The sequence below is a fragment of the Hyposmocoma kahamanoa genome, unplaced genomic scaffold (genome assembly GCF_003589595.1).
Source record: "Hyposmocoma kahamanoa isolate Upper Pololo Valley unplaced genomic scaffold, ASM358959v1 232, whole genome shotgun sequence".
Classification (NCBI taxonomy): domain Eukaryota; kingdom Metazoa; phylum Arthropoda; class Insecta; order Lepidoptera; family Cosmopterigidae; genus Hyposmocoma; species Hyposmocoma kahamanoa.
In genome coordinates, this window is record NW_020653750.1 from 3,439,958 (window position 1) to 3,467,845 (window position 27,888).

General features: G+C 35.9%; 1 protein-coding gene across 1 annotated transcript; it reads left to right on the forward strand.

Annotated features, from left to right (window-relative positions):
* LOC113228430 (sodium-dependent nutrient amino acid transporter 1-like) lies at positions 1–26,063 on the forward strand. Its single transcript, XM_026461730.1, has 14 exons — positions 1–135; positions 15,494–15,652; positions 15,886–16,153; positions 16,720–16,933; positions 17,444–17,487; positions 18,089–18,236; positions 18,709–18,787; positions 18,939–19,042; positions 19,284–19,470; positions 21,148–21,324; positions 22,041–22,140; positions 24,262–24,438; positions 24,851–24,945; positions 25,246–26,063. The coding sequence occupies exons 1-14, from the start codon at positions 133–135 to the stop codon at positions 25,417–25,419; spliced, it is 1,929 nt and encodes a 642-aa protein (XP_026317515.1). The 5' UTR covers positions 1–132; the 3' UTR covers positions 25,420–26,063.
* The last annotated feature ends 1,825 nt before the right edge of the window (positions 26,064–27,888 follow it).

Consider the following 27,888-nt stretch of genomic DNA (forward strand, 5'->3'; position numbering starts at 1 on the left):
CGCACCGCTACCGCTTATTCGAGTCTGATGTGTGCTCAGACACACACACGCTGTGTTGTGATACCTACACACTGTTAACGATAATTTGTAAACAAAAATAGTGTGTGAAAAGAAGTAAAGCATTAATGAAAAATGGTGAGCATTTCTTTTTCAATTGTGTTGTGTTTTAGGAACATTTTGTTAATATCTTACAATTATTTGTGAGACATTACCATAAACTAGAGATGGGTAAGCCTGATTTAAAATATCATCATTAAGGAATTTCGTATTAGTGACATTAATTTATTAGTTAATTGAAGTTATACTACGTCACTAGTATATTTCTAAGACTTACTTTAACTCATAGGTAACAGACACAAACCTATAAGAGACCTTTTGTTGTGTATTTAGCTTCAATTGTCTTTAAAATAAAAAAAATCCTTAAAAAATGTAAAACCTTCTAAAAGATATAAAGGTCTTTAAATGATCTCATCATTAATGAACACAAACCAAAATTTACGATCACTAGCTAAAGTTTGGCCTGCTTTTGTTATAACCTAAGTTTATCCACACTGCTGTGTCATGTAATAATAGAGCAATGTGGATAACTTAACAGCTATAAATACACATTAAAAAATTTGATCGGTGTAAATATATATAAAGATAAATTAATCTATAAGAAGACACCTGGCGAAATATGATAACTGAAGAATATGTATCTGAACAAGACCTGAAAGACTTGAAAACACAAAGAACTATCTGGATTGCTTGCTTGTTCAGCGAAGTAATCGATGTTAGCAAAGGCACAAACTTTTTGTCTATGAATCTCCGACGATGTAAGTTTCACAATAATATTTTGCGATACTTGTTTGTTACATTAGGTTTTAATTTAATTAATTCTCGATAATAGTTATTTATATTTCGGTTACATAGCATAAGGATGGACATTTTTGTCCATGTCTGAGGTCCCGGGTTCGATCCCCGGCCGGATCAATGTAGAAAACTAACTTTTGTATGTCGTCTCTCGGGTCTGGGTGTTTGTGGTACCGTCGTCGTTTCCGATTTTACAAGTGCTTTGATTACTTACTTTGCGATCAGAGCAACTTGTCAAGTGTATAGTTGTATTTTTTTATGTAACAACAACTACTGATTATGACTTATTTTCGTATCGTGGAACCACTGCACATGCGAATTGTATCGAGATTGTCAAATATTTTATTAGATGGTGACCTTCAACATTTCTTATTACCAATTTTACGATAAGTTGTCGAAATTGTCCTAATTTGCTAATATTTAACAAAAAACCTACAAAAGATATTTTAGATGTACGTAACACGTGACTTGTACTAATTATTTTATGACATTTATCAATATTAATATCTTATATTGACAGTTCGCGGTAAGAACACTGTGAAATACAGGCTTCGTGACATCTTTTTCGATATCCTTTTGCGATAGGCCGCGGTAATTACTGATAAATTACCTAATCTACCTAACCAATCTTTCTCTATTTTGTTGTATTTACTTCTTATCTAAATATATTTTGTGAAAATTAAAACATTCATACATTTATCACGATCGCTAAATCTAATATCGCTGAGTAATGCAGTAGGTATTTATTAAGCTTTTATCAAAAAGAATTCCGCCAAAGCCCATTACTATTAAGGTAAATAAAACATATACAGGCATATACACCCTAACACGTATATGTAAAGTAGTCCTGCTAGAGAACTAATCACCTGCCAGACGAAACGCCCGCCTGGTTGTATTCCCAGCATAGACATACTAAGTTAGAAAGAGAAAGAAAAAAGTGATAAGATATATTTTTCGTAAATAACTTCGCCCTAACCAATATATTACAATTACAGCAACATGGGCTGATAATAGGCACTATATGCGTCGAATACAAAAACTGTATTAAAAGGCCGCTACTAAAGATGTTAACGAAAATTTAAGACTGAAACTAGCAACTCAAGTTGAATAAAACAGAGAAAAAAATATTCCACAGATTTTATTTCATGACGGCAGTCTTCTAATAGGGTAGGCGTTGGTTGAAATTAGGTATACTCATCTGGAAAGATAGTCGTATACTTGTTTACTTATTTCCGAAGAGGATAGAGGGCGCACCATTTACAGTAGTACTTTCAGAGTATTTTCAAATATTTATTTACTTATCATATAGATGGCATAGACCTGCAGCTCGGAACAATGGGACATGTTTAATAATAATAATAACGCACACACTCAACATAGCCCCGCACCAGGGAAACCCTGTGGCGCGGGTGCCATGGATACACGTATAAACAATTCCAAACTCACGAGAGAAATAAATGTAGGATAAATGTAGGTCATACAAATATTTCTCCCTGTCTGGGAATCGAACTCGGGACCTCTGCGTGGCAGACCAGCATGGTAACCGTTCCGTAGAAAGATTTTGTTTCCAAGTTTAAATGTGTTTTCAATTAATGAGCTTTCCTTCAATATTATTGTTCTTTTTGTAGCTAGTAGTACTACTGGTTACTGGTTCGTTCCGTGTTGTGGCTTAGTTGAACATAGTAACAGGTACGATTTGCTAGAAGACGTCGGTTCGAATACGGCCGGATCGATGGATTTTTTTCTAAGTGTTCGATCTTCGTATTAAGAATTATAACAAACCAGTGGTTTAATTTCACATAAAAAATAATTGAATATCAATTCAATACAAATTTAAACAGTAGTAGCATCTTACAAAAAATCATAGTAAATAATATACTTAATGCTTATTTATTTTGTTTACCAGAAACAACATGCATTTTTTAATTTTTATGGTGCAAGAACATTAAGTGGCTAGATCCGCCAGAATATGTGACTTCGCTAGTCACATATTCTGTGTTCGCAATGTGCTTCAAAAATAGTTATTTGCGTTAATACGTGGGGCGCACTATATAAGTTTCCGGAATGAATGCGAAAAAAATACTATAAATGGTCAGAAATGAATTTATAGTTTCTCAAAATATTCTCCGTTAGCGTTAATGCACTTTTTCATACAAATGAACCAATTTTGAAAACATTTATGCCACTACTCCGTGACAATCTCTAAAACATATTTTTGTACTCTTCGACAGCCTCTTCAGGTGATGAAAATCGTCGACCGCCTAACTGGTTCTTAATTTTTGGAAATAAATAAAAGTCACAAGGTGCCAGGTCGGGACTGTACGCGGGATAACTCATAAGGTCAACGTTGTTCATCTTCAAAAAATCATTAATCTGTCTGGCCGTGTGAGAACCGGCATTATCGTGGTGCAAGACGATACGGCGTTTCGATTATTTTTACGGAGTTTGTCAATAACTTCCGGCAAACAAATGATCGTGTACCAATCACTATTCACGGTACAACGATTCTCCAAAGTAACAGAGCCACGTGTCCAGTTTTATTAAAAAAAAGAAGCAATCATCCGCTGAGAGGCATAATTGCATGCGCGCCATTTTGGTTGGTTTCGGCTCATCTCGAAAGACCCATTATGCTCGATTGCTGCTTTGGTTTGGGATCATAACTATAAATCCATGTTTCGTCACCTGTTACTATGTCCCACACCAAATTTGACGCCCCTTCGTTGAATCTGGTAAGCATGGCATTGCACCAAGTGACGCGATCCGTTTTTTGAGCCTCAGTCAAATTGTGTGGAATCCACCGAGTGCACAGCTTTTTCACACCCAAATGTTTGTGTAGTATTAATTGTATTTGACTCATGCCTATGCCTAAAGATACTCGAATCTCATGGTATGTAAAATGGCTGTCTGTTTTGATCATACGGCGCACAGCATCGATGTTTTTGTTATTCACAGCAGTGGACGGGCGACCATCACGAAATTCGTCACTGAGATTCACAAGACCGCGTTTGAATTCTGCAAACCAGTCTTGCATGGTGCTTCATCGCCAACAGCAGTTTAAAGCCGAGGGAAGCTCCGCTGAGCCGTTAAATTACACTTAAAGTCGTAGAAAATCATACTACGAAAATTTTCACGAGTTAAATCTCAAATTTCTAAAATGACGCCACAATATAAAAATAAGTGACAGGCAGGTAAAACAAACTGTATAATACAGCCAAAGAGTTCCATTTTCAAATGTTGTAATTACTTTTTAAATATTTAAAATTATTATTGTTATATAATTGTTTATGTATGTGGCCAGTTCCGGAAAGTTATAGTGCACCCCATGTATAATTAGAAGGAATTTATAGTGAGAAACTACGTACATTTGGTAAACAACAAAATGGATATGTAACAAAGCAAATTTAATAACCTACATTTGGTTTGTTACATATTTATTTCTTACTCACTACTGGCTATCTATTTATTTCGCTAATAGAGATTAGAAAGGCAAATAACTATTTCAAAGGCAAGTTGCGAAATTGCTACGCATGTATTTTGGCGTCACGTGTTGCAAATTTTAAGCATTGAAGTTCAATGCATTGTTATTAAAATTGTTTTTGGCGGTCGACCGGGTGTAATTCATGGCCACTATCCCAACAACTACATATTTTATAATGGGTACAGTCACGTGCATTTCAATTTTAATTCCTGAAACGTTAGTCGAAATTTTGAAATATTTTACTTCCTAAAATTGACAAATGTGGCCAATTTATTATTGATGCAGAGTATTTTAATCTACATACGTACTTATTATGCACATCGACTCACCCGTAGAACAAAGACCTACGTGCCAGACTGCTTATTCTCAGAACATTCTACATTTCGTTCGTTGTTCCTCGCTGTAGATATCAGATCGACCGGTGTTCGATTTTATATGTCCGAAACGAAATAAGATACAAAAATTATAAAAATACCTATAGATAGGTCTTATTTTAAATAACGAAATTATGTATTTATCATATTTTTGTTGTATAATCACATCAGACTCTGTTGTCTGGATGAGTCGACATGACTGTACACTACACTTCAGCCGGCAGTCTATATAAATTATAAACTTCAGTTACAATAGGTACCGGTTACTCAAACTCACGTTTGCTGCTATAATTCCATTTGTTTGTTTCGTTGTAAGTTGATGTATGTATATTATGTAGTTTATAAGTCGCATGTGGTACTTTACAGGCTGTTTAAAAAAGGTATTTAGAAGCAGTAGAGCTCCTTGTGAAAGAGTTTGTCCAGGGAAGTTTTGCCACCTTACCTATTTCTGCCGCCAAGCAATAATGTCAGCATTACTGTGTTCCGGTTTTGAAGGGTAAGGGTGCTGATGAAATTACTGGCAAATGGGACTTGTCAACTTGTCTCAGGGTAACTCTCAGATCTCTGAGATTTAAAGCTCTGAGTGATACTGCAACTGTTATAGATAGGCGTGTAGCTTACCATACAGGCGCAGCTTGTTCGTCCCGTCACTTGATATTATAAAAAAAGTTATCAATATTGTGGCATGAAGATGTCCTTGGAACTGATCAATGTAAGCTACAAATTGTTTTTGCTAAATACTGCCACACAAACAAAACAATTACATTCAGAATAAACACCACGATCGTGCCGAAGTGTCACGGGATATTATTCATATCGCAAAAAATGGCTACTACTACTACCTTTTCTACACCTTGTATATTTGGTGCATCGCGTTGTTACCTACACAAAGTTATAACTACAGGTATGCTATTGGCATTTGAATTGTATCACGGTACTATAATTATCTTCTTGTGTTAGAATCAAATTCATGTTCCTTGTTGCGAAAATATTGTACTACGAAGTTTATAATGAATGCAATGTTTATATATTGATAATGCATTAGGTTTAACGTTCCCTAAGATATGTAGATAGTTATCCACGTCTCTCATGTCGATATTGGTGTAATAGATGCTATATTAAAAATAACTATAATATTTGGTACGTAATTTATTTTGAAACGACGATACTCTTCAAAGCCTTGTGTCATAAAAGATTGCCTAAAACGTTTGGAAGATTATTTCTTTTTTAATTATATTATTATAAATTATCATTGTAATTACATTACACATTATAAGTACATGTTTAAATTTTTTATAAACATCTACATTTACATTGTAAACCACTAACAAAGAAAAGGATTTTAAACGAATCGTTAGATTTTTACAAACAATATTATGATATGGAAAATTTATCATAATCACAATCCTTCTATATTTCTGTAACTAACTTAAACCGAAATTGACACTCATTTAGGTTTAATTTCTTTATGTAATTGAAGGGATTTATAATTTACAAACTTTACATTACAAAAACACAAAAATATAAGAATGAAGAGAGAGAGAGAGAGAGAGAGAGAGAGATTGTACGTAACACAATTGACCACATTGAAGTTTATTATGCTATGTATAATGTCGTTACAAAAATTCGCTTCCATTCCGTTCCGCCGTAATATAAATTGAGCCTTAGGCGTATATATTTATGTATTTACAGAGTGTTTGTTAATGGAATATTATGTCGAAATCAGAAACCTTCCAAGATACAAGGAAACTGTATTAGGAACCATTAAGTCTTTTGTGACAATAATTTTGGCATAGTCAATCTTTTTTTCACGTACATTATTCATTTTTATGGACAACACACGCTCAAACATTTTATGAAATTTGACCGGCTTCTGCTGTCCCGTTTTTTTTCGTTCCAGACCTTCAAATGACCTTTACATGAAACTTAAAAAATTAATTAATAAAAATGAAAAAAGAATTATCAATTTTATTAATTTATATAAATTTACACCTCACGCTTGACCAAAAAATTGACTTTATCAAAATTGTTTTCATAAAAAAAGACTTGTTCTTAAGACATTTTCCTTTTATTTTCTATAGTTCGGATTTCCTCATACACTCCCATTAAAAAAAGCATTGTATATATAATACTGCCTCTATGGCCGAACGGTTACCATGACGGACTGACACGCAGAGGTCCCAGGTTCGATTCCCGGGCCGGGAGAAATATTTGTATGGCCTACAATTATTTCTCTCGTGAGTTTGGGTGTAATTTGTGGTTGTCTACATGTGTGTCCATGGCACCCGCGACACAGGGTTTCCCTAGTTCGGGACTATGTTGAATGTGTGCGTAATTTATTTATTATTATTATTAATATTATATATAACAAGCCCCACCTACAGTGAGGTCGGGCGCGGCCTGCGGCGCGTGTTCGAGTTCAGATCACAGTGTGTGCTTATGATCTTCGGTGGCGCAGCGATTAGTGTTATGGGCGCTTGATAAGGAGGTTCCAGATTCGGTTCCCGATTTTAGCCAATTTATGAAACAAACATTTTTAAGTTGGTTCTGGTCAGGGTATTCTGGGTATTGCCCTTAGAGTTATCGTAGTAACGATAACCACCAGAACCAGTACCAGAGTACTGGTACTCATGGTATAGGAAATTCCCTAGTTTGAGACAGGTCTGGCATTTTTTACCTTTTCCCTGTTTGGCATAGCTTCCAAGAAAAAATAATCTAACAGAGAGACGGTCCAGATACAACAACGTTATAAGCTATATTTCCATTACATCGGGAAGTATGCCTTACATTTTGAACAGTTGTGAGATCTTGTAGGTACTTGTATCTTCACAGCGAAGGCGCTGTCGACGACCATATACGTAGCTTCTAAACCAGTCAATTACTTAGGAAATGAAACTACTTTTCCGGATTTAAATCCCGTGTATTTGTTTTTCCAAACAAACCGACGTTTCGGGCCCTTTAGAGGTCCCATGGTCACGGTTGACTTCACGGTCATGAGACATGTAAGGGGCCCGAAAGGTCGGTTTGTTTGAAAAAACTAATATACGCGATTTAAATCCGGAAAAATAGTTTCTTTTCCTATGTGTAACAAATGCGAAAACCTAAGAACTCGATACAGTCAATTACTGTCAATGAAATGCCAAAAGAACCAACCAGAGCAAGTAATATTTCGAAATCGACAGTATTGAAGGCATTGCTGAAGTCCAATAACGTGAGGACAGTAAGCCGCTGATTGTTCATTTTCAACCGAATGTCATCAGAAATCTTGACAAGAGCAGTAGTCGTACTATGACCCGAGCGGAAACCGGATTGAAATGAGTTCAAAAGGTTATGACGGGCAAGGAAAAGAGTGAGTTGGTGGTGGTCTAACCTTTCAAGGACCTTGCAGAAGAAAGGTAGAATAGATATCGGGGGATATTCGGAAAAGGATGTAAGATTAGGTTTTTTTTGGAAGAGGGATAATTTGGGCATTTTTCCATGTCGTAGGAAGAACACCAATAAGGATATCAATGAGACGAGTGATCATATTACGACTTATGCTGTCACACCCAATGGCATTCGATGAGATGGCAAGGATGTTCTTCTTAACTTCACAATCAGTTACTCGACTAAAGTGAAACGGGGGAGTATTAGGTGTTGGCAATGAAAAGAGGCGTCGCAATGTATCTGATTTGACCTTTTCATCAAAGGTAGGAGAAGAAGAGAAGTGACTATTTAGAATATTTAGGTCCAAGTTATTAGGAATTTTGCTTTCTTGAACTTTACCAACACTCAAAGATTTTAAAAACTTCCAGACTTTTGCTGGGTCTCCGTTTTCCACGGACTTATGGATATGACGACGTTGAGTATCTCTAATCAGAGTGTTGCAGCGATTTCGGACACGGTGGTATTTTTTCCGATTCACTTCAGACGGATCAGCTGCGAACACAGATTTAGCTCTATTTCGAATACCCATATGTTTATGAATAATATCGTCAAGCCAAGGACCAGGAAGATGTTTGATGCGAACTGGGCGAACAGGGGCATGAACATCAAATAGTTCCACAAGAAGAGAAGTGAAAAGTTGCACTTGCTCATCAACAGAACTAGCCTGATCGACTGACTGACCAGTCTACAGAACAGGCATCCTCGCATAGCTTTTCCATGTCAATATTAGCAAAGTTCCTTTGCATTAGAATTCTAGGCCTTGACTTAGGTAGACGGACTTTATACGAAAGGTATACTAAGTCGTGGTAAGAAAAAGCCTCTGCAGTAAACTGACCATGTTTATCGACGTGATCAAGAGAAGAGACAATTATAAGGTCTAAAAGAGAGGGTAAACAGTTAGGAAAGTGATGAGTTGAAGTTAGGGGTAAAATATGGAGATTACTGGAGTTCACAGCGGTTTGAAGTTTATGAGCTCGCACTTCATTCTTCAAGAGGCAAGTCATTGAATCACCCATTATTATGGAGTGGTCATAAGACGGTAAAACGTCTTCAAGTAGAGTTTCGAAGGAGAAAAAGTAATCTACTCTAAGAGAAGGGCTATAATATACACCCAGAAGAATTTTTACATTAGATAGCGTTATCTCAAGAAAAAGATGCTCGGCCGAGTTGAGGGGAGGTGGTTGAGTTGATCTGCTAAGGACTTTGAATGGGATAAAGCTACGCAAATAGATGGCTACCCCGCCGAGAGAGACGAGTAAGTCTGAGTAATGAGCTGGAATACTTTGTGCATTAATGTGAGCAATATTAAAATTTTTAGGCACATTAGAAAAAGTGGATATTAAATTATCATTTGGAAGTGGTCAAGCTGTGGAAGCTGTCTTCATCTGAAGACAGCTTCTGAAGAGGACATGAAAAATTACTATTATTACATAACGAAATATCCATAAAATAAATAAATAAAATTAACAAATAAAATTAACAAAAACTGCTATATTATTAAAATATAATTAACAATATTAAATTAACAGAAACAAAAAATATTAAATACAAAACAAAGCTTATTTCACCTGCGACCCGCCGGTTGGTAACGTTGCTCTCTAATGCAGGCCATATTGAAAAATGGCAAATAATAAATTATGGCTGCAAATTATAATTAAACACCCATAGAGAACCTCACATTTTCAGTCGAATTAGAGAAAATTTTTACCTGTCGCGAAAAAACGCTTGTATGGCGGCCATATTGAAAAATTGCGAAAAACTAATGTTGATCACAAATTATGATTAAGGACTCCTAAAGGGGGTCTTTAGGACTTTAGGGTCTTTCATGCCAATTTTCACCCGAATCGAAGTTTTTCTTCGACAGTCATTTTGAATTCGCCATCTTGAATTAATTATGACATAGATAGTTGACCACTGTTATCCTCTATGAGATTCCTTCGAGCACCTCCTAACTATTTGTAATAGTCGCCCTGATAGAAGACTTTGAAATTTGTATGGCGGCCAGTTTGTTTATTTGAAATTTCAAACTTTTTTACTTCCGGCGGAAATTGTCCAGGGTGTACCACATACAAGTGCATATATATTCCCTCCATATACTTATAGTTTTTACAGGCTGTTGATCACTCTTTTATTTTTCCACACTCAGGACATTTCGTACTTTTCCTTTTGTTTTGGAACCCACTCGCGTACAACGGTACAAATATCTTCTTTCCACTATATCGGGAAGCATGCGTTCTATTTCTATCCATGAGTCGTAAAAATACTTTATTTCAAATATTTGAAAATAAACGTTGTCACTTCCTTGCAAAATCTTGACCACGAAAAATAGTACAAGTTTCGTGTAACTTAACATACGGTCAGGGCGTCGCCTTTTTTTCTAAACATACATTGCTGCAATAGATTACAATGTAGGTAACTGCAGTACAATAACTAAGTACTTATTTTTGTTCAATTGCCTATGTTGGTTGGTAGTTCGCTACAGAACAATGCTGTACACGTTCGTGACTTCATCTTTACTATATCGTTGTAGCTCACAGGAAGATACAAATTACTCGTCTTTTGTTAAGAAAATGCAAATTATCTTTCAAACGTTGTCGGACATACAGTATGATTGTTCACACATATTAAATACCTTGTAATTTTTAAATTGCACTCTAACAATGGGTAACTAAAACGTGTATAATATTTGTTTTTTTTTTAAAAGCAATGTTTCAGGGGGCCTACCACAACCTCTTAAAACACTTTACTTTAATTTTACATTGACTTTTCGTACCATAACGCGTTTAAACAACTTATTTGTAATGTTAAAACTATGATGTTTTATTGGCAGCTTTGTTTTTTTTTATTCAATCAGTTCGTACTATGACGCGACTTTGACATTAAAGTAATATTGCGCTTATGTCAAATTTAGCAATCTTAAAATAGTTATACGGATGCAATGGAATAGTTATTTGTTCAACAAGAGAGCAAAGTCGTTTTTTGGTGCGAGTGCTGTTTTTGAGTCCTGAGCAAGCGAAAGATTCTATAGTTGAATCACGAGCGTAGCGAGTGATTCAGAATTAGAATCTTGAGCGAAGCGAGGGACTCAAAAATACGAGCTGCAAAATAACTTTGCTCTCGCGTGATACATACAACTTTTCACCTCAGCAGCGAGAACATATATATATACTAAAGGGACAAGTAATAAAAACACGTCATGAAAGCAAATGCATCATTGTATATTTACAAAAATACAGAATTTACAAAAAATTAAAAGTGGAACGTGAAGTTTGTACAATTCTGTAGATTAAAAGTTACTGTTTTATTTGGAACAGTAATCGTCGTAGTGTTTGCTACTTGAGTAGTGGTCGAGGTTTCATTATGAGTTGAGCTGGATTGTGACCCTTCCCGCACCGTAAAAGTTGGTGATTCTGGGCGGGTTTGGGTATGATTCGCATCACTGGAGGTGCTAGGTTGTGCCCAAGAATGCGAAGTCTGTTTTAGGTTTATCGAATCTATAATACGCTTACAGATTTTTGATTTATTTTCTATTGAATCTTCGATATATCCTTCAGCCACTGTATTTGATCTCCAACCGCCATAGCGCTTCAACGTTGTGAGGTCAGCTCCTCCATCTGCCAAAAGAGTGGCTGATGTTCGCCTGAAGCAGTGGCCAGTGTATAGCTGCGGCTCTTTCAAATCTAAAAATGTTGCGATTTCTCGTGCAGTCGCTCCTATTTTATTAATACCCATCGGTTGCCGCGTACATTTTCCATTACGATATTGTATGAAAAAGCGGTCTGTGATCGTATTGGGAGGGCGCAATGCTTTATATTTCTGGACAACGTGTGCGTATTCCTCACGGACGACGAACGACCTGTCTATATTTGTTTTCGTATTTGGCAGGTTAATCAAAAGAAGGTCGCTGGAATGTTGTTCAATGGCATTAGGAGTTAGATTCAATAACTCGTTGGAGCGGCATGCTCCGTTTATTCCAATGATAAGGATGACCTGAAACATAAATAAAACGTCAATAAGTATTGTGTCTTTTAGAGCAGTCTTAAACGTGGATTTCTCATAATATGTAGCGTTATTTTTAACCATAAAGTTCCAATACAAGTCGCCAAAACAACACATTTAAGTAGGTAAGTATAATTATGTTGATAGAAATTGATAACATAACTACCAAAGTCCAAATTGTATTAACAATTAAAATATAACGCTACGACAACAGTAATAATATTCAATACTTACTTTTGCGGCTAGGAAAGTGCAATCTGGAGCTTCATTAAGAAATTTTTCAATATTAGCAGCCGTGAAAACTTTCGATTTTTTTGATTTGTGGCCGACGGCCGATCTTTTCAAAAACGCAATCAGCTTTGCGTAAGTGTTTATATGGACGTTATTTTTAGTTTGTAATGTAGCTTTCAACATCGAATATATACTCCACATCGTTGACGGCTGTTTTGTATGCGACATTTCAATGAAATAAGACAGAAGCACAGTTTCCGACATAGTGTTTCCTGCGCCCTTTTCGTGCCTCCATTTGTCAAAATGTTCGTAGACTTTCAGGTACTTTTCACGAGATTTACTAGGCAAGAAACTTAGTTCAGCATTTTTAACAGTTTCAACTAACTCTGGAGGAGTTAAAAAATTGTCGTCTTCACTGGAATCGCTCATATTTTCTATTTTATTACGTAGGTAGGTATCCAATTAACTATCAAAGAAGTACCTATCGCAAGCAAATAAGAAATTTTGAATTAAAAAAAAAAGAAAGCGCGCTTTTATTTATTGCGTTCCGGAACGTTCTCGCTTGTATTCATTGAAATCACACATTGTAAATATTGTTATCTTTAATTGACGTTATAAATTTAGCATATTTTTATTGCAACACTTGCTTTATTTTTAATGAAAATTGTAAAAACTAAATTATCATAGTATAAAATCGTATTTGTATTTCTCACATAATTTATCTTTTAGATGAATTGACGAGTTTCCGAACGTGCACTCGTTCAGCCATTTTGTGGGGGTCTACTATGTAGCTTAAATATCGAAGTACGAATAAACCATAATTTTCTTTTTCCTTTTTCTTGTAATGAAGTGAAAGGGACGGAGCGACTGATTTTGAAATATGTCGAATTTGTATTAGACCCCTTCGCATTAAATGACAAGTCTCCACTTAAAAAGCAAAAAGCTACTTTTTCTCACGGAGTGAGCAAAATAAGATTTTGCTCACTGATTTCACACAGCAAAATAGCCTTGTTCGAGCTGCTGAGGTGAAAACAATATTATTTTCAGTTTTAATGTCTTAATATTGATTTGTAATGATTAAAAGTTAAGTTGAACTTTTTTATTTACATATTCTCTCCAATATTTTGTTTATTTTCTATTTAATAGCACTTAGGAAATAATTTCTCGTAAAATAAAAATACGCGATGTTTATTTCGTAAAACTATGACAGCGCCATCTATATGCTCCTTGGCGAAACCAACAGTTGACACTAGACTATGGTTCCGAATTCACATCGTGACTATCAAGACTCAGCTTGTTTTATTTATTTTTCTTTATGAAAATGCGGAATTATAATTGAAAACAAACGTAAATTTTAATAGATTTCATTATTACATACTTTTCTTTTTTTGGCAGTTAAAATTCTCTGAATGTAAATAATTCGGAACATCGAAAAAGAAAGAGATGGCATTATACAGTTCATATAGCGTTATTTCTTTCCTACTTTTAGTAAGGAATAGACAATATTGGGAAATCATTCGTTCTTTCAGTCACTTTAGCAATAATATATTACTTGGTTGATAGGTTTGTCATGGTACGAAAATGATTAATATTACAATAAGCTTACTTTATGCTTACATTAAAATAAGATTGTTTTTGGAAAGGTTATGGTAGGCCCCCTGGCCCTTTACTAGTCCTACCGGTTTGTTTAAAAAAACAAAAAATATAAGTACGCAATTTAGATCCGAAAAATAGTTTTATTTCCTATGTATAACAATCGCGCAAACGTACTATACATAGGATAGGTAACATATCTAAAAAATATGTAACATTTAAAGGTGACTAGAAGTGTCAAAAATGTGTTTTTTTATTTATTTTATACTTGAACATATGTTGCGCAGCTTTCTTGTTATATAACGGCCAATAAACATGAAAATAAATACTGATCTGCTTCGCCTAAATTAAAACCTAGACATAAAAAAAACATATTTTAAAATAGTTTGTCGTAAATAAAAGTTAGATTGCAGATATTATTTTTATAAGCACCCTTTTTTCCGTACATGTATCTCTTTCGTTTGTCCACTTGTTCTTACACTCTGTAAATACATACGACCATGTAATACATAAATATATTAGAATAGGTTAAAAAATAAATAAAAGCCGTGGTGGCCTAATGGTTTGACCTACCACCTCTCGAACAGAGGGCATGTGTTTGAAACCGATCTCTGAACTATTCGGTGAAAGAAAACATTGTGCTGATACCTGCATGTCGAATAAGATTCACAGGGACTTGTCATTATGTCTCAGGATGACGGCCGCAGTGTCAGAGTCCCTCAGATCTCTGCCAGAAGTAAATAAGAATTAAATTTAACCTAACTTTAAATGTAACCTGGTCCTAAATAAACAAATAAAAGGGCGTACGACATGTTCGTCCCATCACTTGGTATCGTGAACAAGACCAGTACCCAGCAGTGAGATATATAAATGGTTTGATGAAGATGATGATAATTAAAGTAGGTACAAACATGTTGACGTGTATAAGGTTGTAATCGAAAATAATTCGATTTTGATAGGTAGCTACATTTGTAATCTTAGTTATTTATCGCATTATCGCAGCCATAATTTTACTATAGAACACGTGTTCTGTTGACGTTAAGGCACCGCGCGCACATAGAGGACCACAAACTACAGCTTATGCTCATCGTGTGCCTTGATTAACGAACACGTGTGTGACCTGACTATGTGAACAGCGGATATGATCGTCCAATTTTCGTTCCTCATCGATGATTTACGAAGAAAAATATTTTACTTCTCCACGAATTAATTGAACAATGTCGTTGGTCACAGAATGCGTGCACAATCTTGACTGGAATAGAACTTGATCAAATAGCATCGTAGGCCTTAGTCATCCTATGTGTCAAGTACTTTATTGAACGCGATCGCGCTATTCTTTGTAATTACAGATATCTATTCTAACATATAACCTACCCACTCTGTTTTGTTATTAAGCTGACTATTAATAACACCTCAATAAATACGGTGACTTCAAAACCTTATAGACACTATTTAACGCAGTAGATACTATAAACACAGATAGATTTAAATTTACCTATATATGTCCAAATTGCGCTAACTTATCTTAATTTGTTTCCAGGCGCAAGAAAATAAAGGATTCGAGTTTTCTCCGGAGTCTCAACCTACAGAAGAAGCACCTCCACCATTTGATACCATACGAAATGATATTTCATCATCAGCCATATCAAAAGGCCCTGTCGTACCTCCATTCACTAAACCTGATAAAGGAAATGAAGAGGTAGGTAGGTAGGTAATTAAAACACCGACAATGCGTAAATACCTATCGGATTTACTATTACTTTTAACACAATTAAATTTTATTTTGTTTTACGCTTTAATGTTTATTGTATTTAATAGATTCTCAATTTAATCTATGAAGGTCTTGCTAAGTTATATTAATTTCTTTGTACTTATGTTTTATCGTTTAAGACTAAATAATTAGTAAACAGTTTAAAATTTCACAACTTTCAGACCGACCTTGAAGATGAGCAACCGGAGAGAGCTATGTGGAGTAACCAAATGGAGTTCCTTATGTCGTGTATCGCTACATCTGTCGGGCTTGGTAACGTGTGGCGATTTCCCTTTGCTGCTTACGAAAACGGAGGCGGCGCCTTCCTTATACCTTACATTATTGTACTATTTCTCGTCGGAAAACCTATGTACTACCTCGAAGGTGTATTAGGGCAGTTCAGTTCAAGAAACTCTATTAAGATTTGGTCTTTATCTCCTGCAATGAAAGGTAATTGAAAGTTACTGTTACTTGTTGTGCAGGTACAAACATTATTTATTGCTTATTTACTCACATGTTGGAATTAAATATAATTTTTAACCGATTTCAAAAAGAGGAGGAGGTTTTTATTTCGACTATACGCTTTTTTGTATGTATGTTACGCGATAACTCCGGTATAGCGTGTGGCACGGCATGCTAGAAGACGTCGGTTGGAATCCGACCGGGTCGAAGGAATTTTTTCTGAGTGTTAAAAAAAAACTATGTTTCTAATTGTTTTAAAATAATAATAACACCTGAATCTTTTTGCTAAATCATGGTCAAATTAATAATAAAGTATATAAGAGTTATATTATAAGTATTAAAAAGATATAAGACATAAAAACTTATTTTAAATTTTCTCTAATCTCACTTTTATGTGATACGCCCTTGTTACACCCAATGCTTCAATTCACATTTTAATAAATGGGTGCAGTCAATTCATAAAAAGCTATCTTTATAATAATAATAATAATAATGTGTTATTTTGCGCTAAGTCACATCGAAATAGATTTGCACAGGTATAGTCTAAATTTCAGGTACCGGGTACGCACAAGCAGCGGTGTGCGGTTTTATCCTCTCATACTACGTGTCTATCGTGGCTCTCTGCGTCTTTTATTTGGCTATGAGCTTCCAGGCTACCCTGCCATGGAGCTATTGTCGCGAGGGGTGGGAAAACTGCGTACCCTCAGCGCCAACTGAAAATGTCGTCATCACTAATGAGTCTGCTAGCAGTGCGGAGCTTTACTTTAAGTAATTTTCCATTACTCTTTCTTTGAACTAGTATTCAATTCTACTAGGCTCAACTCACATTGGCGCTGAGTCGAAGCGTCGCTTCGTGCCCTGTTTTTCAACCACAACGCATGGCAACGCCACTCGCATTATCATGCCTGGATCACAGTGTGGTCGGCGTCTGACGCGTCACTGCGCGCAAGTAACTTACGACGATACGCGAAACCGCTCGACTTTAACCAAGCGCGATTCCATCATCATCATCCAATTTGAACCTTAATAATGGGATAAAATAGAGAGATGAATCTGCTATAGTCGAAAAACATGACGCGTCGCGGCGCTTCGACTCTGCACCAGTGTGGGTTGAGCCTTAGTCTGTTTCGCACAGTCAACACTAACATCGTTCCTATAGTAATAATTAATATGAAACTGAATTATAATCTTAAGTATAAAGCCCGTGCTATTGATTGTACACTGGTGCTCTTTATTAGTGTGATTTGACAGTATTTACATTGTATTTTAATGTTACAGAAATATTGTGCTTCGGCAAAGCGACGGGATTGAAGGTGGTCTCGGTAAGTTCATGTTACGTTCTAAGATCAAAAAGACTTGCTTATACAGAATATAACAAAATAACAAACAATACTCATCAGCAAAACTTAATTTTCGATGAACAATTGAAATAATGGTCGAAAATTAGTGTTACACTGGATACTTGTTGATACCTCCGTGGTTGAGTGGCTTGCACACCGGTTTTCATGGTGTCACCATCTCTGAGGTCCCGGTTCAGTCCCTGGCCAGGTCAATGTAGAAAAAACTAACTTTCCTATATTTTCTCGGGTCTGGGTGTTTGTGATACCGTCGTTGGTTCCCATTTCCGTATCACAGGTGCTTTAGTTACTTACTTTGGAAACGGACCAACGTATGTGATGTTGCCTAATATATATTTACTTAGAACAATAGCTCGATGTTTACTAAACTAATAATTTTGATTTATTAATAATCATATTTATAACATAACACTAGCCCTATAACAATAGATTATTAATGAATGACATAAAGAAGTATAACCATTTCCCAAATGACAACAGTGCATTATTTTTGGACTATTAGTATCTGATACTTACGATGATTACTAACACAAGCAAGCAAAAAACACTTATGTCATGCTTCCAGGTCTTCCAATTTGGTACCTGACGCTGTGCCTGTTCGTCTCCTGGGTGATAATTTTTCTGATTGTCTCTCGCGGTGTAAAAAGTTCTGGCAAAGCTGCTTACTTCCTAGCGATTTTCCCTTACGTGGTTATGATTATTTTGCTCATTACGTAAGTCTCTTTAAAAATTATTTTTTCAATTAAATTTTATATGTATATTGTATTGAATGACATTTGTACATTTGTACATTTGCCTTCCTATTAAAACTACATTTATGCAGAACTGGGAGAACACAAGGTCCGAGCACGCCAACGTTTGCCTCCAAAACAAATATAACATAAGTCGTTATAGAACGAATCAATTAATAAAAAGGTCCGTCTATATTTCTGCTGGTGAACATGACAACCAAAAAAATTAAGCAAAAAAATTAAAATTTCTTAAATACAAATTTTGATTCCTGTGTATAATGTGCGAAATGTAAATTAAACAGAAATGTTTGCTCAAATTGTTTAAGAGCACTCACCAACTAATTTATTGTGGAGCCTTTTTGTTAAAGCTTGTGTATACTTATTCTATAAAACAATTGATAAATTACAGAAATCACATAAGACCGTTCACACCTCTAAATAATGTTATTTGCAGCACGTGTACCTTGCCTGGAGCTGGTACTGGTATCTTATTTTTCCTGACGCCGCAGTGGGAAAAACTCCTTGAACTTGATGTAAGTGTTTTCTGTTAGTATATGTTGTTGATTTGTTTTGTCTATTCATATACTGTCCATAATTGATATCAGGTTTGTTCCAAGTAAAGATTTTTTAATTCAAACGTAAGTATTCCAAGATTAATAAAATTTAATGCAATTTGTTTTGCAGGTCTGGTACGCAGCGGTAACACAAGTATTTTTCTCTTTGTCTGTGTGCACGGGAGCTATCATTATGTTTTCATCGTACAACGCATTCAGAGCCAATGTCTACAGGTACTTACGTTTTAAGTAACTATATATATACTACAGTATATAATGGAAAGTAAATTAAATTAGTCGCCTTTTTGTAAGTAGATACTAGATAATAAATAAATAATTTATAATGTCCATAAAGTAACGTAAAAAAGATACAACTAACTATTTTACAAAGTGTACTTGTGTTATCTATAAAGCAACACGTCACACACATAATGTACATATAGTAATAAAAAATATCATTTAATCTTCTTAACAGAGACGCCATGATAGTCACTACACTGGATACATGCACAAGTCTCCTGTCCGGTATCACGATATTCGGTATACTGGGCAATCTGGCGTACAATCTTGATCAAGATGTAGACAGAGTGATAGTAGGTGGCGGCTCGGGAGTCGCTTTTATTTCTTACCCTGACGCTATTGCTAAAACGTTCCAGCCACAAGTAAGAAACATTCTATTTACATTTTATATATACCTACTAAATATCACGCGCACACACTCATACCTCGCACTAAGGAAACCCTGTATCGCGGGTGTCATGGACACACATAGATAACCACAAATTACACCCAAACTCACGAGGGAAATAAATGTAGGCCATACAAATATTTCTCCCGGCACGGGAAACGAACCCGGAACCTCTGCGTGGCAATCCGACATGGTAACCGTTCGGCCACTTTTGTAGTTTTCTATGTGTGTGTCCATGGCACCCGCGACACAGGGTTTTCCCTAGTGCGGGGCTATGTTGAGTGTGTGCGTTATTATATTATTATTATTATTGACCCCTAAAAGTTATCTAATAGTGTAAAGCCACTGCTTTTTTTAACAATTGTGTTGGTACTTTGTTTCATATTTCTTTCACCCTTACTGTGGAATTTCTTTCTTACTTATGTAAAAGAATTCAACGAGGCGCTGATACAGTTGTAATTCGTCTCCATTCATACAAAAGACTGAAACGAGTTGTTGTTACAAATAACATGCATCTACGATTAGACTACAACGAACCCTTTCTATAGAGTGACAACTCTGTCGCCACGTTTAAAACAGGCTTTTTAGAGACTCACATAATTTATGAAAAGTTATTCAATATCATGTGTAGAGAGATCCCTATGAAGTTTCAGACCTACTTAATGCGCGTCGCAAAAACTATTCCCGTAAATACATCCCTGATATGTAGTTATACATTCTCCTGCCTGTTTTTAACTACGGCAACTGCTTCTCTCTCAACTCTGCTGTTGGTGGCGCTCGTGCGCTCTTATTTGATTGACGTAGCCATTTTTATCAGTAAAGATCTATATGCACAGTGCACATGAGCACACCGTGATATAGTGGTAACTGGTCGCCACAGGTGGTAGAGCTGTTAGCTTGTCACATGTGAAGTCTAACTCAATTCGTCGACGGGTTTGGAATTGTGATGTTTTGTTTATTATAAAAGATCTTCACTTGGGACGATTAGCTGCCTGCTTCTCCCACTTTGTTGTGTCAATGTCGCAATTTTTCATGTGGCGCATAAGCACATCTTTATATCTAAGAGCGGTTACACACGGCAACTTTTAGGAGCAATGCAAACGCGATGCATACGCGTTACAGTAGCGTTGCAAACGCATCGTATCGCTGATCGTCTACCTTTACACACGCGCGCGATTATAAGCTGCGATGCAGTGCGCGACTGCATTGATACAAACGCGCGATTACATCGCTGCTCTTGGGAATTAAAGACGATTGCATTGACGCAGTCGCGCGTTTGCATCGATGAAATCGCCTGTAAATCGTAAGTGTAGCGATGCAAACGCGGGTTCGTGAAACGCGCGTTTTACGCGTGTATAACCCTCTAAGAAGTTGTCCACCATGCTTTCGAATTTAAGTTCCGAAAAGATGTGCTTTGCCACTCGCCCCTCCGCCATTCTTGATTCATGCCCGCCTCATGCAACGAAGTTGTCGTCGCATAAGATATACCTCAATTCTACCTACTTTAGCTCTCCGCAAAACTTTAGGCAAGCGGTCGGACCAACTAGTGATTAGTATTTTACGAAGGCATTTCAGGTGAAATTGGTCTAAAATGCGGATATGGCTTACACAAATTAGCGAGTCATTGTCACAGTTCAAATTTTCTTTCCAGCTGCTCTCAGTGCTCTTCTTTCTGATGATGGCGGTGCTAGGAATAGGCTCCTCGGTGGCTTTACTATCTACTATCAACACTGTTTTGATGGACTCTTTCCCGCGCGTGCGCACCGCCTACATGTCCGGTTTCTGCTGCACAGTTGGCTTCGGTGTTGGACTTATTTACGTTACTCCGGTATGTAGACAGACATAGAAGTTATTAAGGCATATTCAAGCATTATTGAAGAATTCTATATTTTAAGGAAAGTATTCGGTGCCATAGACAGTCACTCTATCAAATTTCAGTTGTAGTTTTGTAATACCTTGTATGGTGTGTGTACTGCAAATAAAAGACTAGATAATAATAATAGACCACTTATAAAAGGGTTTACAGCTTAGATCAACAAATATTGTATGTAAAATTTGTGGAAATTCACATAAAAAAAAAACCTCTCATACCTATTCATTCTTTTTGAAATTTAGAATATAAATAATCTTTTTTATTACATTACTGACATACGTTTTAGGTTTCTAACCTAAGATCTGTCAAATAAGATAGTATAATTATAACAAACTAATGGAGTAATTTCACATAAAAAATAATTGACTATCAATTCATTAAAAATTTAAAGATAGTATAAGTTAAATGAATTGACAGTTGACGAAACAACACGAAATATCTACTTGTAATTTCAACTAAGGAATAATATAAAAAAAACACAAACCATACTTCAAAAGTAGATTTAAAAGTTCTTTGTGATCATTGATTCCAAAAAAATAATCTCGCTAGGAATTAAACAGAATTAAGATAACATTTCCTTGCGAATCAATTAGTTAAGCCTAGCAATTACGAGTGGACTGGTGTGATATTCTCGAATTGCAGAATGTCACTTAATAGAATACGTATTTCAGGGCGGTCAATTCATCTTGGAGCTGGTGGATCACTATGGAGGCACCTTCTTGGTTCTCTTCTGTGCTATTTCTGAAATCGTTGGCGTCTTCTATATTTACGGTAACTTCTGTTTAAATTAGCTTGATTTTAAACAAAACTTAATTATACTTATTGTTCTAAATAGTTATAATTTAAGCTACTCAAACTGTCACGTTATTAAATTGACGTCTATGAATGACATAACTTATTCCAATACATAGATTTAGTATATAGGTACTAAATATATGTTCCAACAAGAACTTTTAACACATATCGCTAAGCTCTTAATTAATAATTTCAATAGATATACTGTCCTAACAAAATATACAAGAATGTAGAGATTGTATATTGCTATTATTGATTGATTTGATTGATGATTGTATGTTCTATGTATAGGCGAAGGTGATAGAATATTTGACTGAATATTATTATTGATTCAATTACCCACACGAACATGTTGAAAATTAATCTGAAACTCTTTTTTCGATACCTAAACTATCACCAGAGTAGAGGTATTAGTGGAGCATTCTAAATGCTCCGTCGTTTTTGACAAATGTTAATTAGTATGTATAACATCATTACAGTTGTGAAATCAGAGTGCATCAGGGCTCAAGTGTGTTTTGCTTTATGATAATATATGTAGTGATATTCGCACTGCCTACACGGTGGGTATTGTACAAGATATGAAAGCGGCGGCGATGGCAGTGGAGTGCAAGGCGAGATTACGAGCATAAGGTGCTGACCCCTCGTCTAAGCATAAAACGTACAACCGACATCTGCTGACTTTTTATCAGTGACGGTTGGAGTACATTTTTTCTCCATTCAATGCGCTACTATCGCTTACCGAACGACGAAAATCGATTTTGGTAGGCAAAAATCAACAATTAGACAGCATATTTCTCTTTAACTGCCACATTTTTTTGAAAGGGCGCACGTGACATTATTTAAAAAAAAATTGTTATGTTATACTGCGGCGATTAGTGACAAAAAAGGTCGAACTGTCACTCTTTTAATTTTTTCCTAGGTGTATAAGGTACGAAGTTACCGCACGAGAAAAGAGATATTATTTTAATTTTATGTCTTTAAACATTACATAGGGCGCAGTATAAGTTTCCGGAACTGGCCACTTACATAAACAATATTTAAAAAGTAATTACAACATTTCAAAATGGCACTCTTTAGCTGTAGAATACAGTTTGTTTCATCTGACTGCCGCTTGTTTTTACATTGTGGCGTCATTTTAGAAATTGGTTGTCTACATCACCATGGATTTATCTTGTGAAAATTTTCGTAGTATGATTTTCTACGACTTTAAGTGTAATTTAACAGCGCAGCGGAGCTTCGCACGGCTTCAAACCGCTTTTTTTTTGCTTGGCGATGAAGCACCATGCAAGACGACTATTTATAGCTGGTTTACAGAATTCAAACGCAGTCGTGTGAATCTCAGTGACGAATTTCGTGATGGTCGCCCGTCCACTGCTGTGAACAACAAAAACACCGATGCTGTGCGCTGTATGATCAAAACAGACAGGCATGTGACATACCATGACATTCGGGTGTCATTAGGCATAGGCATGAGTCAAATACAATCAATAATCAACTACACAAACATTTGGGTGTGAAAAAGCTGTGCTCTCGGTGGATCCCACACAATTTGAAAACGGATCGCGTCACTTGGTGCGATGCCATGCTTACCAGATTCAACGAAGGGGCGTCAAATTTGGTGTGGGACATAGTAACAGGTCATGAAACATGGACTTATAGTTACGATCCCAAATAAAACAGCAATCGAGCGTATGGGTATTTCGAGATGAGCCAACCAAAGTGGCGCGCGTGTAAAGTACCTCTAGGCGGATGTTTGCTTCTTTTTTTAATAAAACTGGACACGTTGCTACTGTTGCTTTGGAGAATCATTGAGACACAATAAATTAATTTCTGAGCATTTATAGTATTTTTTTACATTCATTCCGGAAAGTTATAGTGCGCCCCACGTATTTTCTCGGTTTTGATTTTTTTGTCACTAACGCCCATTCAGCTAAAGCGGCAGTTAAATCTGATACCTAGTAAGCAAACGAAGCTTATATTTAGAGTATTTTTTTCTTTTCTACTTACTATTATGTCCGCTTTTTGTTTTACTTTCATTCTAGAACAACAAGTGGAAAGAAAAATAATTTGCTTATTATGTATAACCGTTTCTTCTAGGATTGGAAAACCTGACTCTTGATATCGAATTCATGTTAAACATCAAGACATCGGTATTTTGGAGGTTCTGTTGGGGCATTATAACACCCCTGATAATGGGCGTGGTCTTCGTATATGCGCTCGTATCTTTCGAGTCTGTCACATACGGGGAATACACTTATCCTGTCGCTGCAATCGGTATGTACCTTATTTAGTGCCGCACTTCTGATCTGTAACCAAATGTTCCCGTTGCACCTTTTTCGTTTTGTGTGGTTTAAATCTTCTTCATATAAAATGTGTTCGGAATATTATTTTACATAAGTCTATACCTACAATTGCTACAATAGGACACATCTTTTGTAACCGACTACCACACCAATTATTTGTACTCAAACTAGGGAATTTTCTGTATTATGAGTGCCAAAGCATCAGAATTCAAGCCAAGGCAATAACCAGAACAACCAGAGCAGAGCCAATTTAGAAAAGTTAATTTCCCCAATTGGTCTTACTGGGAATCGTTAGGATCGTTTGGGGAAATTAACTAAGGTCGTTAAATATTATACAAACAATACATGTTTACCGCTTAAAACAACTATGTCTATTGTTTCAGTGGCTGGATATATAATGTTGTTCTCTGGAATAGCACTTGTACCCCTTTTCATCTTCATAACATTGTTCAAGTACCGAACCGGCAAATTCGTGGAGGTAAATTTTCTCATTTTTAGAATTCTTCATCTAGAATTTTACTAGTACCAATTATCATTTACAGATTTGTACTTAGTCATAACATAACATACTTACCTTGTGTTAACCTTATTATATTAGATTTATATTATTGTATTGAAGTTGGTTTGTAAATTTTAAGAAGGCATTTAAACTTGGACAAGTAATATGCCAAGGCGGAACCTAGTTCCCTAAATAGAAATATTTCTACAAATGCGGAAGTAGAATGATACAAGTATGGGTAGATACTCGTATAATATTAATATTACTGTTATTTTATAGACTGTGAAACGTGCTTTCAAGCCCAAGAGCAGTTGGGGTCCCAAGACGCAATCAACCCGCAGAGAATGGATAGCATTCAAGGAAGTAGCCAAAGAACAACGTCACATGAAAACCAACTCTAAACTTCTGCACATATGGTACAGTCTTACCGGCTCATATAGAAAAGGACTTTAAAGAAATTCTAAGGTTGTAATATACTGTGTAAATGTAAACTCCGACAAAAATAATATTTTAGTTCAGATAGCAATTCAGTATAAATGATTACCGTTGCTGCATTTTTTGTCTTTTATGTACATACGTTATAATGTTTTAAAATCAATTTAATTGTAACGTTACAATACATCCCATTTATATTTATAAACCATCGTGGTTATCGATTAATTAAAAGTATCTGTAAGGAAAACAGTGAGTTAATTAATTAATTCGTAATAACGCCGTGTCGTTTGTAGGTTGACAAATTAAGCGTATGTAGGTTTGTAAAGTAAACATAAGTGGTTTCATACATCACAGTTGAACGATTTTTAAAAATAAATCTTACAATGGCCATTAGCTATTATGTCCATTGTGGATTCGACCTTTCCCTATCAGAAACCGCGTGGTTCTGCGGTATACTTCGCATTACAGCGCCTGGGGTGCTATATGCGGATTCATACATACTCATAGAAAATAAAACTACGACTATGTGTTATCCGCCTAAAGTAACTTAACTATTCTATTAGTTTCAAATTCAACGTAATTGTGATTTTATGATTTATATTCTTTGTACAAAGTTAGGATGTGCGCGTATCAGTTACGTAACTGTTGCAATATATTGCTAATGTGTTTTACGTGCATACAAATGATTGTTTTGTAATATTAAACGATACATAAAGAAAATTCTCATGATTTGTTTTATTATTATGAATGATACGAAATAACAAAATACACGATTAACAAGAAAGAATACCAACACCACAGAAATACATCTAGATAGAACGGCGATGTGGGCGGGACACGTGTGCCGGAATCTTGTTAAAACACAAAATTTACCGAACGCTTCCTTCTCACCCCGATGTCTCTTTTAGGCCGCCCAATCTCTTGGGGGAACATGGTCAAATACCTAGGAGTTACGTTCGATAGGAAGCTGTCATTCAAAGCACACGTGAAAACCGTTCGTGATCGCGTCCACTTTGTCATGAGCCGTCTCCACCCTCTTCTCAACAAGCATTGTATACTCTCCCTTCGCAATAAGGTGAGATTATTCACGACTTGGATCCGCCCAATTATGACGTACGCCAGCGTCGTAAGCGCACAGGCGAGTCCCATGTGCCTGTAATTTCACCAGCACCCTTACCCCTCAAAACCGGAACACAGTAAAGCTAACATTAATGCTTAGCGGCAGAAATAGGTAAGGTGGCAGTACTACCCTGGACGAACTCTTTCACAAGGAGCTCTACTGCTACTAAATATCGATTTTGTATTAAATTAAAACCTATTAGTAATTTTTTTAAGTTTATTGAATGTCACGATGTTTGACCACCATGATATTGAATTCTTTTTGTGAAATTACTCCACTTTTTTTATTACTCCAATTAGTTTATAATTATTAATACAAAGATCGAGCATTTAGAAAAAATTCCTTCGATCCGGATGGAATCGAACCAACGTCTTCCAGCAAACCGTGCCAGATGTTATGCCAACTAAGCCACGGAACAAACTAGCGGACCTTACAAATCTTTGTATGTGCTTCTTGTAGTTTTTTGTTTTTGGTTTTTAATCTATTCGTGAAATCTATTTGTCATACACACTTGAAATTTGCCACAAGGGGGGTCTTGCCCAGAATACCAATTTGTTTAAAAAAGATCAAGTAATTCTCGAGGTATTAAATATAAACTGACTAAATTTACTTTGAGCATAATATTTCCGTACAAGTACTCCATGACTTATATTGTTTCTTCAGTGGTACCTAATCTTATTCTTGTCGTATCGATTTCATACATTATATTAGAATCCACTGAAAACCAGCATCATAGCCTTCACTCGGGTGTGATCTGAGAGGCACTGCCACTGCGCCCGTCACCCTGAGACATACGAGTAAGTTGACTAGTCCCATGTGCCTGTAATTTCACCTGCCAGTCAGCTGTGACATTAGCTGTGTGGATACGCCACATTTGCTCACATGACATTTTAATCAAATTGTGTTGACTGTTTCAAATTTGACGCCTTTCCATGCCTTTCCTTCGTTGTTTCTTTAACCGATTTCAAAAAAGCAAGAAGTTCTCAATTCGAATGTATTTTTCGTTTTTTTTTCGACAAAAAAAAATTGTGAACCGATTTTGATGATTCTTTTTTTGTTGGAAAGAGAATAATACCTCAGTATTGGTCTCCGTTAAATTTGAAGAAAATATTCCACTTCTAAGGGTGGCAAACTAGGGGATGCATCCGTTTTGAACACTTTTCGGTAACCGATTTCAATAAAACTTGGCAAATAGATGTAATTTCACGTGAAACTTGAGAGGTCGTTTTTTTAAATGAGTTACAATTATGGTATCTAGATTTGAAACGGACAGTTTATTGTTATTTTATTTCTTTTTTACTTTGCTTTGTATTTTTTTTACTTCCTTTCTGTGTATTTTTGTGTCACAAGTAGTAGCAGAAATGCTG